Raw genomic sequence first — 16547 nt, 5'->3', positions numbered from 1 at the left:
TCTCATCTTCCGCCTGAGACATTGCTTTTTCCTCCTTGCTCTATCGGTCGACTCTCCCTCCCCGATCCTTCTGAACGAACTTGCCTGGAGTGGATACGATCCTGCGAACCTACTGCAGTCTAACTGGCATCGCGCATCTTGTCAGTTATGCGCATTAGCTAGCCAACTTTGGCCCATCTCACCCGCAGACGCACACACACCATGGACCGAAATCCCCAGAGACGGAGCACCGTCTCGGTGCAGTCAACTGCCCCTTCTTCCCTTCGCCATTGCTCATTTCCCACCTCTTCAAACACCTCGCCTCCGACCGATACCGCGTCCCTCAGACCCGAACCGAAGCTGAAGCGTGAGCCACCCGCCGTTTTCTCATCCCTTGATTGTTGTCCAAGGGATACATGAGACAAACAAAAGACACAGCACTGACTCTTCGTTTCCCCTGCAGGCCGGTCTGCTCCCCCAAAGCCTCTTGCCCTCGCCCGGGTCAAGGGAACCGTCGCCATGGATTCTTCGCCGCAAATGAACTCAGGTGCGGAATACTCCCCGGCAGTGGGCGTGCAGTGATATTGATCGGTCTATAGAAATGTCGTGGTTGAACGACGCATCGCCAATGTCGATGACCCCCAGAACCGCAACCCCCAGAACTCCACAGCGATCTAGAGCCGGTACGCATATGGCATCGCCGCACAGTTCACGTAAGAGGGAACGAGCGCAGACGCTGACCAGTGATGGACAAACAGGAACTCCAGAGCCTGTCCCTCCATCGCTCGTCAACCCTTCCTCGGCCCTTCTCCAAGATCTTCTTAAAGAACAACGTGCGAATCGAGTACCCAAGGGGACTGCGTCGGAGGACGTCGGTCAGGGCGCCCCGCGCACGCCAGAACGATCTCACTCCCGGCCCCAGTCACGATCTCAATCACCTGCACAGTCCCAGTCGCAATCCCGATCTCAATCTCAGGAAGAGGCGGGCTCGGAGAAACAGCGGAAAATTCAGACCGCGCTTTCTTCGGGTCTCAGGCATCCACATGAAATGGGGGTCAGAGAAATGGGGGAGGTAAGTGTTTCTAGGTCATTTAAATCTAATGGGGCCGTCAATATATTGATCTAATGATAGTATGTCTCCAAAATCAACAAGCAAAACTTCGACCTGAAGCTCGAGATTTTTCATCGCGTGCAACAAATGGCCGCATTGGAGAAGAAACTACAGCGTATGGAGCAACTGGAAGAGGAACTTGGGCGCTTGCGAGGCTTAGAAGATGAGGTCCAAGAGCTGAGGAATGCGGAGTCCGACAATCAGCGACTAAGGGAGTCCAACGAGCAACTGCGACACGAGGTTGACAAGCGGGACCAAGCAATTACAGAGGCTGTTGATATGATCTGTCTTCTGGAGAATAAAGTGGCCCAGTTGGAAGCTGGTGCAGATCCGTCAACGCCCTCTACCGCCCGTGGGTTTGAAGACGAGGACCCCAGTGCTACGACTCCGAGGCAGAATACCACATTTGCTGCTATTGACATCCCGGAGAGAACATCCTCGAGGCGGGGTACTTCTCTTTCCAAGCATCGGCGGTCGTCCTCGGATTCGCGTCATCCCAAGCGAGCTCCCTCTTTCTTGCCCGATGACCACAAGAGCCCCACAGCCATGCAAAGTCTCACTACGACTGCCGACAACAAGTCTCGTTCAGCATTGAGTGACATGACCAAATCAGAAAGTTTGCAATCTATGAGTGAATTCTTGGAACCCGAGTCCCCCAGGCTCAGTGCTCTGAGTGAATGCAGTGAATTGTATCCGCAGGATGAACAACAGTTGGACATCCCGGTCAAAGAGCGAGATCCAACAGAGGAGGCCGCAGAGGCTCTCAAAGGAACGTCTGAGATATCCGCCAATCAAAGCCTGATTGAGTCTTGGATCCAGCCCCAACGTGATGACTTTCTTGAAGATGTGCCAGAGCGGGATATCTTATCCGCTACTCTCAGGCAGACGGATAAACCGAGCTTTGACAGTGACTCATACAATAGCTCGAGCCAGAAAACACGAGTGGATAGCGTGTTTGGGAGTTCGAGGTTGCCCCCTACCCCAGACACTATGAGTACGGCGTACGCCACTGGCCCCAATCGGTCGAACGGCAGTATCGTTGCGGAGAAGAGTCTCGTTGATCAAGCTATGACGGCTGGAGACCGTCGCCCACGTTCTGCAGGTGCACTTACAACGAGGCGTAACTCCGCTAACAGTGCAGCGATTGGTAGCGTGGACATGAACGTAAGTGATGCCACGCTACATCGACCTGGTACCGACGAGGAAGAAGAGTCGCCTACTTTCTTCCCCTTGAACAGCATCACATCGCGGGATAAAAGGGTATATTGCCCAGAGACTCTCGACAAGACAAACCTTGCATACTATGGTCAGAACGCATTTCTTAACGGAGAAGGCCTTGGCAAGGTTCTTTCAAAGCTCGATAATAACTACTATGGATCAATGGCACATGAGGAATCCGACAGCTCATTGTCTTCATCGCCTCCTCTGACACCCCAAGATTGGGTTGAGGCCGCTAAGCCGAATGCCAAACGCCGACGGGAAAAGTCTGGAATGATGCCTGTTGCGCTTAAACCGAAAAATTCCCGATCTCAGGACATGCGAATCCCGAGCCAGTCTTCCTTCCTTGGCCGTCGACACAGCATTGATTCCACCATCAGGGACTCTGATGTTCCTATGATCCCCACGCTGGATATACAGTCGCTAGACTCTGATTTGCAGCCTGGGCCCGACTTCGATCGTCGGATGATCGGACGGAAGATTAGCCTCCGGCCTCCTTTCCTTGCACGCTCGGCACCCCCTCGTCGTCTGCAGCCCTCCTTAATTTTTGATGATCCGGATTCAGACGATGGAGCTCCTGCTCCCATCATTCGTAAAGCACGCGATGACAACCCAGCCAAACCAAATAGGACGATTTCCAAAGCTGAAAGCCATGGTTCCGGTTTCTCCGCATCTGTGCCAATTTCTGCCAAGCGCGACGACATTCATCGGACATTCCCACACTCCGTTACTGAATCCGGCTTCATGAATCATGCGGCGACCAAGCCCCCTCTGCCCGACACCAAAGACCACAAGCGACGCAGTTCCCTTGGTATATTCAGCTGGGTGAAAGGAGCTAGCGGGCTGGGGAAAAAGCCGGAACCGGAGCTTCCGGTAAAGTCTAGCGCGCCTAGTACTGCCTTGGTCAAGAGCAGAGCTCCTCGGACAACCCCAGACTCGGTAAAAAGTGCTTCTGATGCCGGCAGGACAACGGAGATGGGTGCGATGAAAATTGCCATTGATGACTTCGCCTCGAAATCCAAGCATCCAACCCAGGATGAAGAAACAGGCCGGCGACCAAGGTATATGGACCGACGGGCTCGTCGTGGCTGAACTAGCAGCTGTCTTATTTCGTTTACGATTTTTCTTGATTTCTTTCTGCTTTCCTTTTTCATCAATATCTTTTCCCCGGGACTGTTTATGATCTATCACGATACCCCATGAGTTACATGTCTGATGACACGGATTTGTACCAGTATTGCATGCGCAGCAGAGAGGACCGCGTTTATGACTTTTTCTTTTTGGGCCATTAGAGGTGGTTGCTGATTCTTTGTTGCTTGCTATACACATGGTATCTGGCTGGCACACGATATCATTTTGTGCTTGTTTGGTGATTTCATTCATTACTTGACTTTACTCTGATTCATTCATTTTGAAATCGAAGCAGCGATTTATACCAACTATTTAGCCCTGGGAGAAATACCAGTATGCCTTAGTAGTTAATCAAAATTTAGTACCTAGTAGACCCACGGCGACTGAACATGCAAAGAGGGAGGAGATGGAAGTAGCAGTAGGTCAAACTCAAGATAACATACTCAGTTTAGTTGAGATCTAGGAAGGACTTCCCTTTCCCTGCTCCTTGGTCTCCTATTCTATTAGTATTGCTTCTCCCTGGCGAGAAGAGATGAGCTGATGTAGTTGTTTACTTCATAGATGGACTTAGTAGTTGACTTGTATGAAAGTAAACGTTTCATGAGGTTGCATCAATAGAATAGTAAGTAGGTAAGTAGTAATTCACAGTACTCCATACACGCCTGTCCTGTCTTGTCCTGTCCTGTCCCGCCTAGCCTAACCTAACCTAACCTGCATGTAGTGTGTCAATCTATAGAATACTATGTTAAGTAGTATGGTATGGTATGATATCCGCCATAGTATACCCAATGCAACCTGCAAAAGCAGCCATATAACAAAACTCCCGTATATGATGACCCAAAACCAACTCCAACAAGAACAGAAGGGAAATGGGAGGGAACCAATCAATACCACCCCGTCCCATCCTCTCCTCTTTTCTTCCCCTTCGGGTTCATCGATATAATCCTCTGTCCGGGTAACGTATCATCCGTAATCGAAGATTCAAAGATCCCCGAAATAGATCGCTTCCCCAGCATCTGGAATGAATCATACCCTTCCAATAACCCATTGCACGCTGCCCACTCCCTCGACAGTCGCGGTGAGGTCCCATCGCCCAGATCACACCACCGGGTAACCACAATCGCATGCCGGAAGTGCAGGGAGCGCGGGTCCGCGCGATCCTCAGTCAACTTGATCTCGATGAGATACTCAGACGGACACTCCGGACAGCGGCGCATGGGACGACATTTCCCGCACAGGGTGGCGATGGAGTTAGGGTTGTGGATACGCCGCGCCATGAGATCCTTAGCGCGGTGTTCGAGGCCCTGTAGGGCGGAGTTGTCGCGGGGTACGGGGATATGGGTGAGGGCGCATTTGCAGGCGTTCATTAGTTCGCCGTCGCGCCAGTGCGCGCAGGCGGAGAAGTACGGCCAGTAGTCTTCGCGGGAGTAGAGGAGGAGACGTTGCGAACTCGGGGGCAGGTCTGGGTCTGCGAAACGGGTGCTGATTACCCGCATCAGCAGGTGGCCTTTGTGGATGTGGAAGCGGGTGTGGTGGGTCCATTCGTCGCGGCGCCAGCGGCGGGAGAGGGATTCCGGGGTGAGGCCGTAGGAGGGGGAGAAGTGGTGGGCGCGCATGACGAGTTGTACGAAGCTGAAAGGGAGGGTGCGGCCGTGGGTGATGCGGTGTCGTGGGGGAGGGAGGAGGGCGTTGCGCATGTTGGGGCAGTTGAAGAGGGGGTTGACGACATGGGCGGGTTGAAGTTTCTCGTGACCTTCTTGTGTGCGACGGTGATAACGTGCACAGGGAAAGCAGAGGAGGTGATGGGGGAGATAGCGGTCTTGGGAGACGAGGAAGTCGGACCGATATTCGCGGTTGGAAGGGTGGTTGATGGCTTGCCAGGGTTGGAGCGGAGCGAGCTTGGAGAAGAGGGTTTTGCTGGCAAAGGCGAGACTGGCTTGGTCTGCGGGCGTGAGATATGAGCAGATCTCTTCCCAAAGAATCGGGGAGAGACTGGCGATTACGGGCTCGCCAGGAGGACGGTTGTCGAACTCGGCGCGGTTGGCATAAGGGTCCGAGGGATCGAGGTCCTGGACGCCAATGGCGTGCAGGAGTTCGGTGTGATCGCGGCTTTCACCAAGCTGGGTATCTTTGTTGGCATTGAGTTCTCGGTATTTGAGGCGATGTGCCTCCAATGGCGCTAGGGAAGGCAGCGGAGGGACATCTTCGCTGGTGGTGCTGGGCCGCTTGAAGCCGGCTCGGAGGTCTGGGGTGGATGCGCTGTAGCCCTTGCGCAGGACTTGCCGGGATTTCTTGGGCCGGAGAGCATTGGCGAAGAAGGCCCGGAAGCCGCGCCGTTCCCCGGGGCTATCTGCGGACATGAGGTAAGAAATGGCGGACGAAGCGGAGAAGATGGGAGGACGAAAAGAATATGAAGATGAAGATGAAGCCGGCGATGCAGCGGATGTGAAACATGATCGGCGCGGTATTACGTTTACCGGATGTTACGGAGCTTCCATCCGCCACCTGCCGAGCTTCAGCCACTGTGGCTGATGAGGAAACAAGCTCGGTGCCAGTGAGTCTATGTTTACGGAGAGAAGAGAAAGGGAGAAGAATGCCATTAACACGGATTTTGCATTAGGGCATCGGGTACAGCCTGATTAGTTCCAAATCCATAGTACACATAATACGCAGATTCACAATCGCTAATCAAGCCGCGTCAATATACAATTCATATCACAGGGAAAAGCTTACGCGGAGAAGCGCTTCTCCACGGCCTTCCAGTTGATGACCTCCCAGATGGCCTTGAAGTACTCGGCCTTGCGGTTCTGGTATTGGAGGCTAGACAAACGATGTTAGATCCGGATGAACTCAACGATTTGGGGCATGTGCACTTACTAGTAGGCGTGCTCCCAGGCGTCAATACCCAGCAGGGGCTGGAACTGGCCGACAACGGGATCCTGGTTCTGTGAAAACGTTAGCCCATTTGAACTCCTTTCTTCGCATATATGATGCATTCTTACGGCGTAGGTCTTGATGCCAATGTGACCGGTCTGCTTGTCCTTGACGAGCCAGGCCCAGCCGCTACCCTGGATAGCAGCAAGAGCAGCGTTCATCTTGTTCTGGAATTCATCGAGGCTGCCGAAAGTGTCGTTGATGGCAGTGGACAGGGCACCGGACGGGGGCTCACCACCGCCAGCGTTCTTGGGAGCAAGGTTCTCCCAGAAGAGAGTGTGGTTCAGGTGACCACCACCGTGGAAGTTGATCAAGGGCTTCAGAGCAATCTGGGCCGCAATGTCGTTCTTGTGCTGAGCCTCCTGGAGCTGCTCGATGGCAGTGTTGTAGCTGTTGACATAGGTCTGGTGGTGGTTCTTGTGGTGAAGCTCCATGATCTTGCCGGAGATGGAGGGCTCGAGGGCGCCATAGTCGTCTACAGGGTGTCAGTTTGATGACTTCGAGCTCTATGCATCTATAGAATCGTAGCTGAGTGCATACAGGTCAGGTCAGGAAGAGTAGCCTTGCCGCGGGCAAAAGTCAAGCCCGCCATGCCGGCAGTTCTGGGAGTAGCCGAAGCTCCGGCGCGCAGGGCCGTACGGGCAGAGGTGCGGACGAGGGAAGCAGCCATTGTGAGTGATGATTAGAACAGAGCAAGATGCACTATTACAATAGACCCGGGGGTGTTTAGGGGGATGAGAGGACAGTTGCTGAAGGGAAAAAGAGAGAAGAAGGAAGAAAGAGAGATGAAGGAGTTCAACGTCATAACGGCTTGTTTCTTCGGAGGGCGCATTTCCCCGCGCCGAAGTCTCCCGGCGTTGGGATCCACCATCTTTTAGCTTCATCCATCCATACTCAATCAGGATCTCCGTCATGCTGCCGGGCTTTCTCTCGCCTTCCTCGCCGTAAATCTCGATCCCTTCCTTTGCGCGCCTTTTCTCGTCCAGCCCGGCCATGGATTCCCCCTCGTCTTCGCCCTACGCCGGCCAAAAACGCAAGATCGCCGACATGAGCTCCGATGAAGAGGAAGAAGAAGATTACCGCCCAACCATGGGCTTTCGCGGTTTTGACCGCGCGTCATCTCGCTCCGAGTCGCCTCCATCTCATGGTGGGCTGGGAGGCGCTCGTCGCAATCCCTGGAAGAATACCGCGCAGTCAACGATGAAAGGCGGCGGCAACAATGCTAGCAAAGGAATCTCCGGAGGCAACTCCTTCGCCGCGCGGATGATGGCGAAGATGGGTTACGTCGAGGGACAGGGTCTGGGTTCTTCCGGTCAAGGTATCGTCAACCCGATTGAGGCCCAGGCTCGTCCTACAGGTGCCGGTTTGGGTGCGGTCCGTGAGAAGACAAAGCAAGCGCGAGAAGAAGAGAAACGGGCAGCAGCTCTCCGGGGTGAATCCGTCGAAGAAAGCTCAGATGAAGAGCGGAAGAGGCGACGGAAAAAGAAGGAGGAGCGCAAACGAGAGGGTCGGAGCGGGACAGGGACACCAGTGGCTCGCGCGAAACCCCAGTTTCGAACTGCGCGCGAGATAGAAAAGGATATGGAAGGCTTGGAAGTTCCGAACGTGCTGAAGTCGCTGATCGATGCGACTGGGAAGGACCAGAAGGTGCTCACGTCTACAGCTGGTCTGATGACGCCGCAGACGTTCGTTACCCAAGGCGAGGGCGAAGCCTGGAAGATCGCGCAACGTGCTCGAAACGACCTCGAAGCGTTTGCAGACGAGTGGAAGGGTCTAACAGAGCGGAAGAAATACATTGAGCTAGAGGAAGCTCAAGTCGTGGAGCAGCTAGATACAAATCAGCTCAAGGCTGACCAGCTGTCTGAGCTCGTCACAGCCATCGGGCAGCTAGAAATCTTCGAGAAGGAAGACACCCGAGCGAAGTTCGACGAACTCACCGACAAGCTCGAGTCCATGGAGATCAAGTACCGCAACGAGATTGATGAATACCGACTGTCAGAAACGGCCGTCGCAGCCATCCATCCATTGTTCCGCCAAGCGATGGAAGAATGGGAGCCTCTCAAGGACCCAACGTTCCTCGTATCCAACCTCCGTCGTCTCCAAACCCTGCTCCTTCGAAAGTCCAGCAACGAACACACCCAGCGCCAATCTACCTCCCCCTACGAGACCATGATCTACACTTTATGGCTGCCCCGCGTCCGATCCGCCCTCCTCAACGACTGGGACGTGTACGAACCCGCCCCAGCAACCTCTCTTATAGTCGCCTGGAAGGAGCTTCTCCCATCCTTCGTCTACACCAACGTCCTCGACCAACTCGTTGTCCCCAAGCTCACAAACGGCCTGAAAGCATGGAAACCCCGAAGCAGCAGCCGACGCCACCACACCTCATCCTCCAACAGCTCCCGCTTCCCCTGGTGGCTCTTCACATGGCTCCAATACCTCGACGAGCGCCACACAAACCCCAAGCAACCCACCGGGCTGCTCTCCGATGCGAAGCGCAAATTCCGCGTCGTCCTGGACAGCTGGGATCTCAACAAGGGTCTAATCAACGGCATCGAACTCTGGCGCGACGCATTAGGCTCTGAATTCGACATCTGTCTCCGCAACCACCTCCTCCCCCGCCTAGGCCGTCACCTCCGCGAAGACTTCGAAGTCAACCCGCAAGACCAAGACCTCACAGCCCTCGAAAATGTCCTGAAATGGAAAGACTTCTTCAAACTCAACGTCACCGGTCTTCTCCTCGTCGCCGAATTCTTCCCCAAATGGCACAACATCCTCTACATCTGGCTCACCAACGACCCCAACTACGAAGAAGTCGCCGAGTGGTTCACCTGGTGGCGCAGCCAAATCCCCTCCGACGTCAACGAACTCACCATCGTCGATGACGAATGGAACAAGGGTCTCCAAACGATGGACCTCGCTTCCCAACTCGGCGATCGTGCCGCTGCCGAACTTCCTCCTCCCTCATCTACTACTACCACAACCACTACAGAACAACCCTCAACAGCCAAACCCACCGCCACTGCCGCAGCAGCAGCAGCAGAACCACCCCGCAAACCCAAAATCATCGAAGAAGTCGCCTTCAAAGATATTCTCGAATCCTGGTGCATGGAACAAGGCCTCATCATGCTGCCGTTGCGTGAAGCGCATCCGCAAAACGGACAGCCCTTGTTCCGCATTACGGCTAGTGCGACGGGTAAAGGTGGCGTTGTGGCGTTTGTACAAGGGGATGTGGTCTGGGTGCAGAATAAGAAGGCGAAGGAGATGTGGGAACCTATGGGGTTGGAGGATCAATTGGTTGAGAGGGCGGAGGGGAAGTAGATAAGATACTTTACTTTATTACACGGATATACGATATATATCAGTTGCTTTTCCATGGCTTTTACTTGACTGGGTTGTTGTGGGTTGGTTGGGTCATAGGCAAGCCATTTTCTTCAATTCTTTCTCTTCTGCTATTGTTCTTTATTGTGGTTTAGTTGTGATACCATACCATACTTACATACATACTACTATGAATATCATGCTTCATGTTGGGGCAGGTTAACTTACTATTGTTTTTGTTTTACTTCTACTACTAGTCTATAGAAGTCATGTATGATGCCGATGTATGTATGTTCTTTCATCCAGACTTGTATTCTTTCTAGCTACATTGTTTGTGAGTGTGGAGAAAGATTGTTCAGTCATCAGACGTTATTCCTATTATATCTATCTGAAATATCAATGGCATGAATATGTATAAGTAATGTGCCGTGCAGCTATATATACCGATAATGTACCTGATATGGAATCTAGGTATCCCCAGAGAAATTGAACCTGTGCCATCCATTGATCGAATGAGGCCGAACCCCGGAACCAAGTAGCCATGCCGTAACCCCGAGTGCAAGCAATGAAAAATAAAATCGAGACGCTAAATCGCTGAATCAAATGATTGAGAAACAGACACAGAGCCACCGTTCTATGACGCGGGATAAGAAGAATACTATGCACCGTTCTGGCCTTCTTCTTCTTCTTCGTCCGACTCATTCGTATCGAGCCAGCCACGCGACATCTCAACGGCCTTGGTCCACTGACGGTACATCTTCTTGCTCTGCACTGGGGAAGCATGGGGAAGGAAGGTAGTGCGGTTGGCCCGGTTCATGTCCTTGAGCTCGCTGAAATCTTTCCAGATGTTGACCGCGAAGCCAGCTGCGATGGCGGCTCCCAGCGCCGTCGTCTCGTGCATGGCCGGGCGTTCAACGGGAATCTGAATAATATCGGCTTGGGTCTGATAGGGAAATGATTAGTTTCCGATCATCAGGTGACAAGAGTCATGCGGGAGTAACGTACCTGCATACAGATATCGGAATTGCTCATACCGCCATCAACGGCCAATTCCGACAACTTGTGGCCACTGTCCATCTCCATGGCATCCAAGATGGCCTTGGTCTGGAAGCAGGCAGCTTCCATGGTGGCACGTGCAATGTGTCCACGCTGGGTGTGCTGGGTGATACCAACTAGACTAGAGTCAGTAAAGTTCTTTCACCAAAAATGCTGACGAAGGCGTAGATGAACTTACAGATGGTTCCCTTAGCATCATCGATCCAGTAGGGTGCGAAGAGACCACTGAAGGCCGTCACGAAGACACAGCCGCCACTGTCCGGGACGGTCGCAGCGACCTCACTGACTTTGCGGGAATCGCGGAAGAAACCCATGTTGTTCATCAGGAAGGAAATACCACTTCCAGCCACAGCAACACTGCCCTCCAAGGCATACACTGGCTTGCGGTTTTTGCCCAACTGGAAGCCCACTGTTCCCAGCAGGCCATGCTTGGAGATGACGGGCTTCTCGCCAACGTTGTACAGAAGGAAACAGCCCGTGCCATAGGTGTTCTTGGCAGATCCGGGCGTAAAGGCACAGTGACCGACCAAGGCTGCAGATTGATCTCCGAGGCAGCTTGTGATGGGAATGCCCTCGAGAGGGCCGTCCCTAACCCATCCGTAGCCCTCAGGGTCCGACGAAGGGAGAATCTTGGGAAGTCTGATCTTGTTCCGGTCGATTTCGAAGAACTTCAACAACTTATCATCGTAATCAAGCGTTTCAAGGTTCATGAACATGGTTCGTGAGGCGTTAGTGACGTCAGTCACCAGGCGGCCGCCCTCCGGGCCACCGTTTAGGTTATACAACAACCAGGTGTCGATGGTACCAAAAGCAAGGCGACCCTCATCATATGCCCTCTTGACCTCGGGGAGGTTGCGGAGCATCCACATGAGGGTAACGGAGGAAGGGTAGGTCGACAAAGGAAGGCCGCAAATGTTTGACAGCTCGTCCGCACCCTCCTTTGCCTTGAGTTCTCGAACCAGCCCAGTGGTTCGGGTATCTGGCCAGGCGATCGCGTGGTGTAGAGGCTCGCCAGTCTCCCAATCCCAGCACACGGTTGTCTCACGTTGACTGGTAATGCCAATAGCCGCGATGTCATCCCGGGAGTGACCGAGGGCGAGGAAGGTCTTCATCGCCTCTTCAATACAGGTGTATACGGAATCGACGAGTTCGAAAGGGTCTTGTTCGTGCCATCTAAGAAGTAGGAAAGAACAATATAAGCGTGATGGAAACAGACCATGGTTGGAATGCAAGACGACTTACCCTGATTTCTCATGAATTTGGCGGAATTCCATCTGGTACTTGGCCACCGGAACACCCGTGCAGTCGAAGATGATGAAGCGGGAACTGGTGGTACCGGTGTCAATGGCACCGATAAAGCGATCTTTCAAGCTGCCGCCCTGGCGGTTTTCATTGGGTTGTAACAGGGAGCGATTGCCATCATGCGACTGGTAGGCGTGAATGTCCATGAACGGCTGAGGTTCTTCCTGCTCAACGGCGGAGTCGAGGTCGGCCATATCGAAGGGATTCCTCATCTTGGAGGTAGTGATTGGTGGGGTTCTGGTCTTCTTGGCGGGAGGGTTGAGAGGATCGGGGAGAGAGATAGAGTCAAATGTGATGGTGGGTGATTTCTGCATTTGTGCGATGGGGGGGCCTTTTGAGGCTCCGACTTCTGATTTCCTAAAAAGGGAGGATAGAAGTGACCAGGAAGGCAGAGCCTGAAAAAGGGAGGAACTGATTGGAGAAATCGTGGCGGTATTGAAAAATAGAGAGGGAGGGAAGAAAACAGGATTACGTCCCTAGTCCGATACTTAAAAGACGGACGAGAGGGGAATAGTAGGTAAGGCTGGAACTACGAAAAAAGAGGACGCCCGGTGGCGGCAGTTGCAGCAGGCCCAGTGAGAGTAGTACAGATCCAGTAGTAGTGCAAGTATGAGAGCAGCAGCAGCGCAGCAGCAAGAGAGCAAGGACCCAGCGCGACGGATGGTGACGTATGCGTGATAACCGATTGGGTGGAGAGTGACCCGAGACGAATCTGGAGAAACAAGAGAAGGCGTCTGGTGGATAGACCGCTGAAAGGCTGGAGAATTGAGGGGGGGGGGACCGGAAGAGAGGAGAGTGTCCGCAGAGGTATGAGGTCACTGGGTTGGAGAACAAGAGAGGAAGTCAAGCAGAGAGAGGATAAGACCGGGTGTGGTTTATTGGGGTGTGGCGACGGGAGAGAGGGAGAACAGAACGGAAGGGAATCAAATCTGGCTCAAGAGATGCTGAAGGCAGGATGAGGGAGACTCTTTATCCAACACGGTGGGACCTGATTCTTGTTCACGTTGTCCTCAATTTATTCCCTAATTCTTTTTATTTTACATTTATTTTTTTAATTCTCTGCGTGGCAGTCCCTCAATTTTTACCCTTTTGAATCAAATTATTAAAAAATACCCCCCCAGATAGGATTTGGGTCATGCATAGCTTGTTCCGGGGAATCCCCTGGGTCTAGGTGGTATTCCTGCCGGAAAGTAAGGTCCAAGTCAAGTCCATCCGACCTAGATCGCTAGTACGGTACCAGTACCTGCTGCTATCGACTGGACTAGCCCGGGGAAACCTAGAAGGGGGAGGAGGAAGAAGGAGGAGGGGGCCAGGACACTCAATACTCAATACCAAATACAGACAAGACAAGACGAGAAGAGGGTCAGAAGAGCAGGTGCACTGGACTAGCGGCGAGTACCCAATCTGGCAATCTGCTGGATGCGCATCCCCGTTCGTCCATGGCGGAGAAGTGGGGGCGTGGGGGAAAAGAGAAAGAAAAAAAAAAGGGAAAAAAAAAAAAAGGAAAAACGCAGCCAGCAATCAATGGGCAAATCCCCTTCTTCCTCCCCTTCTGGGCCTTTCTCATCCTTTTTTTTTCTGATCAGACGACCACTACCTGTCGTCAGCATTGACACCCGCCCCTCCCTCATGCCCCCGTTGGTTCTTTTCGGGCTTGTCGAACACTTGTGAAGGTTCTTCCCCCCTTACGCGGATGGCAACCATGCCTTCTGGGTGATTTTAGGAAGGTTTACCCCTGGTCACTCGCCATTCTTATCTCTTTAGCTTATTCGGTGGGCTTCCATCGGCGTTACGGATTATGGAGTAGAATAGTATGTAGTAAGTAGATACTACTGTATTCAGTAGTACCTGGCAGGTGTGGATGGATCGAATTTCTCCATTGAACTCTTTTCTTTTACTTTTGCTTTTGCTTATGATTATTCCCTTTATCTTTTGTTGAGAATGAGATATACTATTGTACTCCGTAGATATGGATCAGAGAATGGAGAAAACATCTGCAATGTAATCATCCTCCAGCTGTCACAACATTTCTCAACCCAAAAGATCGGATATATTGCCGACAAGGTTTCACAGTTTCATTCATTTCCTTCCTCTTTCTCTTCCCTTTTTCTCTCTCATCGGCAAGGTATCCGACCCAGCAGACCGAGTAGGTAGGATTCCAGAGTTAGCCAAGCGCTAAGAATAGTCGCTGGGCTCCCACATGACACTCATGGCGGACCCATAAAAATTCCATGGATTTCTGTTTCCAGGACAATCCCTCCACCCGCATTAGCTAGCGTCTGTGCCTAGAACCACCCGCGAACACGGAGCCATATGGAAGAAGAACATCAGGATTCCATGGGGTCCAAAACAAGCAATTAAGGGCTGACCGGCCTGCTCAGATTGCAATGTGAAACATGGCAGATGTTGATATTCACAGTGATAACTAGTTAACTATTGAGATTGAGCTTATTAATTCTTGTTATTCCCGATATCGCTGGTTTCATTGGTGTAATTGATTGTTTCGCGCCCAATCCCCCCATTTTCATTTCACCATTGAACAATCGCGCAGTTCTGATCTATCAATCCTGTGCCTTGTTTGAATACCAAGACAAGACCGCAGATGCCAGATCAATGCATCGTACATCGATACGTAAGCCTGCCCGACCTTACAACTGGACGTTCAGGATGCAGTGTATGAGTGCCTGTATACCGACATGTCCCATCGAAGATCTACAATCGGCATCCCTAGAACCCAATGGATCTCCGGTCCATCTGCCCCAGAGACCGTAGACCGTCTTCTCATATTGCGCCCCCTTCAGTACCAACCCCCTTGACAACAATCCCTGCCAAGGATCGGACTCAACAACCAGAGCGGCGGGGTCGGCGCTGACTGGATAATGTCGCGACTTGAGAGCGAAACGCGCAAGAAAAAAAAGAGGGGCTCTGCGGGTGAGTCTCCGACTCCGCTACTATGGGATTCTGCGCTCAACTACAACTACTGTAGATAGATTAGTTACTACGGAGTAGATGGATTACTAGATTCCTGTCGATCGAGCACATGACAATGTCCATTTTTCTCCCGCTAGTCCCTTTTCACGCGTTGTTCAAGCAATAGGCGATCTAGACCGGGGTCTTTCGACCCCTGGCTCCAATATTCTGTCCTTTTTTTCTCGGATTTACTTCTGATCACTTGAACACCGAATGGATAATTCTCCTTTTTCTCTTCTCTGCACTGTCTCATTCGGATAGTCCCTGCTGTGCTGTTGCGCCTGAGATCTTCAGCCCGTTCTGAGTAGTTGTATCCATTAATCTAGTCTCCTTCACAGTTCACCCGTTTCTTAAGCACGGGAGCACGCACATAACTATCGTACATAACTAGTAGAGATCAAGTGACTACTGGCCATCCATCTCAATGAATGTGTTGTCCCCTGCCCTCCAATTTGCAATCACATTTTACTTTTGGCCTTCTAGACCTTCGGCTCCCCTGACTGGCGACCTTCTAGTGTGTCGCTGTACCATTCTCCATTAGGCAGAGAGACATGGGGGAAGGCGACCCCGTTCGGCCCTGTGATTTACGGAGAAATTTTACAATCCGGATACTCGGTTCGGCTTGGCTGGGGGAAGGGAAGTCTACCAACTGGGCTTGGGGGGGCGCCACGGGACCAATTCTCCCGGCTATCGTCCTGGCGTTCCGGCTAACTCCAATACTCGTTCGCTGCTCGGACCAGTCCAGACGCGCCAAAATATAGTAGGATCAAATTATCCCAACCTCAGTGCCACATTATCAATCCATCGACGAATTCAAATCGCTTCAGATTTCCCTATCGCACCTAGAGAATTAGTGACAGTCTCAGTATGCGTCCATGGAAAGAGAATCATGCCGCCTGCCTACATTTCTCCGTCCGTATAACGAGCCCGCCACGGCAGGACCGCCCCCAGTCTATCTAACTAACGGGTGGTGACGTCTTCGACCGGACTTGACCTTCCTAGGGACCACCTCAATAAATCACACCCACCGAAGACCAAACACTCCCCAAGCAACGCAGCAAGCAAGCAAGCAAGCAAGTCAGCAAGCCAGCAGAAACCCCAAGCCCGCCCATCATCAACTAGCCACGACATTGATCTGCCATCTATCCCTATTCAGGTATACGAAGCAACTGCCCCAGGAACCGTTGTGGTCCTCCCCATACTCAGCGGAGAAGAAGATCAACAGGTTCAGCTTCCAATATGGTCATCTATGTAATCATTCGCCTTTCGAGTTATGACCTCACTAGACTACGTATCTTGCCCCGAAACCTCATTGCCAAGCATCTATATCATCATCCCCAATGATGCAAAGCTGATATGGGGGAATTGAACCCATGGACCGCAACATAATCAGCCACATCCGTTTTCTATCGCCCTGGACCACGGGCTCGCCTCGCCCCAAAAGGCGGGCCGACACATCCCTACCACTGCCCCTCGAAAAATATACCCTGTGCGCCGAAACAAAGGATCCTAAGCCCAGCTTAGC

At 52.3% G+C, this 16547-nt stretch overlaps 5 protein-coding genes across 5 annotated transcripts; 2 read left to right on the top strand and 3 right to left on the bottom strand.

Moving 5' to 3' along the window:
• Positions 1–201: 201 nt before the first annotated feature.
• Positions 202–3400, top strand: ASPBRDRAFT_196583 (uncharacterized protein; the record flags this gene model as incomplete). The annotated part of the gene is made up of 4 exons (XM_067621009.1): positions 202–346; positions 443–526; positions 579–1051; positions 1112–3400. 4 exons carry the CDS (start codon positions 202–204, stop codon positions 3398–3400), a joined length of 2991 nt encoding a protein of 996 aa, XP_067478296.1.
• Positions 3401–4033: 633 nt separating this feature from the next.
• ASPBRDRAFT_43961 (uncharacterized protein) lies at positions 4034–5861 on the bottom strand. Its single transcript, XM_067625097.1, has one exon. The coding sequence runs from the start codon at positions 5797–5799 to the stop codon at positions 4324–4326; it is 1476 nt and encodes a 491-aa protein (XP_067478295.1). The 5' UTR covers positions 5800–5861; the 3' UTR covers positions 4034–4323.
• Positions 5862–6045: 184 nt separating this feature from the next.
• Positions 6046–7086, bottom strand: sod2 (superoxide dismutase sodB). The gene is made up of 4 exons (XM_067625096.1): positions 6914–7086; positions 6442–6848; positions 6317–6384; positions 6046–6259 (listed from the first exon to the last, which is right to left on the bottom strand). The coding sequence occupies exons 1-4, from the start codon at positions 7041–7043 to the stop codon at positions 6169–6171; spliced, it is 696 nt and encodes a 231-aa protein (XP_067478294.1). The 5' UTR covers positions 7044–7086; the 3' UTR covers positions 6046–6168.
• A 180-nt stretch (positions 7087–7266) lies between these two features.
• ASPBRDRAFT_43959 (putative G-patch domain protein (TFIP11)) lies at positions 7267–10001 on the top strand. Its single transcript, XM_067625094.1, has one exon. It carries the CDS (start codon positions 7367–7369, stop codon positions 9692–9694), a length of 2328 nt encoding a protein of 775 aa, XP_067478293.1. The 5' UTR covers positions 7267–7366; the 3' UTR covers positions 9695–10001.
• Positions 10002–10352: 351 nt separating this feature from the next.
• Positions 10353–12366, bottom strand: ASPBRDRAFT_127109 (glycerol kinase; the record flags this gene model as incomplete). Its single annotated transcript, XM_067617938.1, has 4 exons — positions 10353–10637; positions 10700–10866; positions 10929–11923; positions 11993–12366. 4 exons carry the CDS (start codon positions 12364–12366, stop codon positions 10353–10355), a joined length of 1821 nt encoding a protein of 606 aa, XP_067478292.1.
• Between the last annotated feature and the right edge of the window lie 4181 nt (positions 12367–16547).

This window comes from Aspergillus brasiliensis (genome assembly GCF_001889945.1).
Source record: "Aspergillus brasiliensis CBS 101740 unplaced genomic scaffold ASPBRscaffold_7, whole genome shotgun sequence".
In the NCBI taxonomy this organism is placed as follows: domain Eukaryota; kingdom Fungi; phylum Ascomycota; class Eurotiomycetes; order Eurotiales; family Aspergillaceae; genus Aspergillus; species Aspergillus brasiliensis.
The sequence above is the reverse complement of the archived record's forward strand: the minus strand, read 5'-3'. Positions and strand labels throughout refer to the sequence as shown.

Coding starts and splice junctions, on each gene's coding strand:
- ASPBRDRAFT_43961 (XM_067625097.1), bottom strand. CDS start 5,799: ATGTCCGCAGATAGCCCCGGGGAACGGCGCGGCTTCCGGGCCTTCTTC.
- sod2 (XM_067625096.1), bottom strand. CDS start 7,043: ATGGCTGCTTCCCTCGTCCGCACCTCTGCCCGTACGGCCCTGCGCGCC. Junction 6,849..6,913: donor TACTCTTCCTGACCTGACCT/GTATGCACTCAG, acceptor GACACCCTGTAG/ACGACTATGGCGCCCTCGAG. Junction 6,260..6,316: donor GCCTGGGAGCACGCCTACTA/GTAAGTGCACAT, acceptor TCGTTTGTCTAG/CCTCCAATACCAGAACCGCA.
- ASPBRDRAFT_43959 (XM_067625094.1), top strand. CDS start 7,367: ATGGATTCCCCCTCGTCTTCGCCCTACGCCGGCCAAAAACGCAAGATC.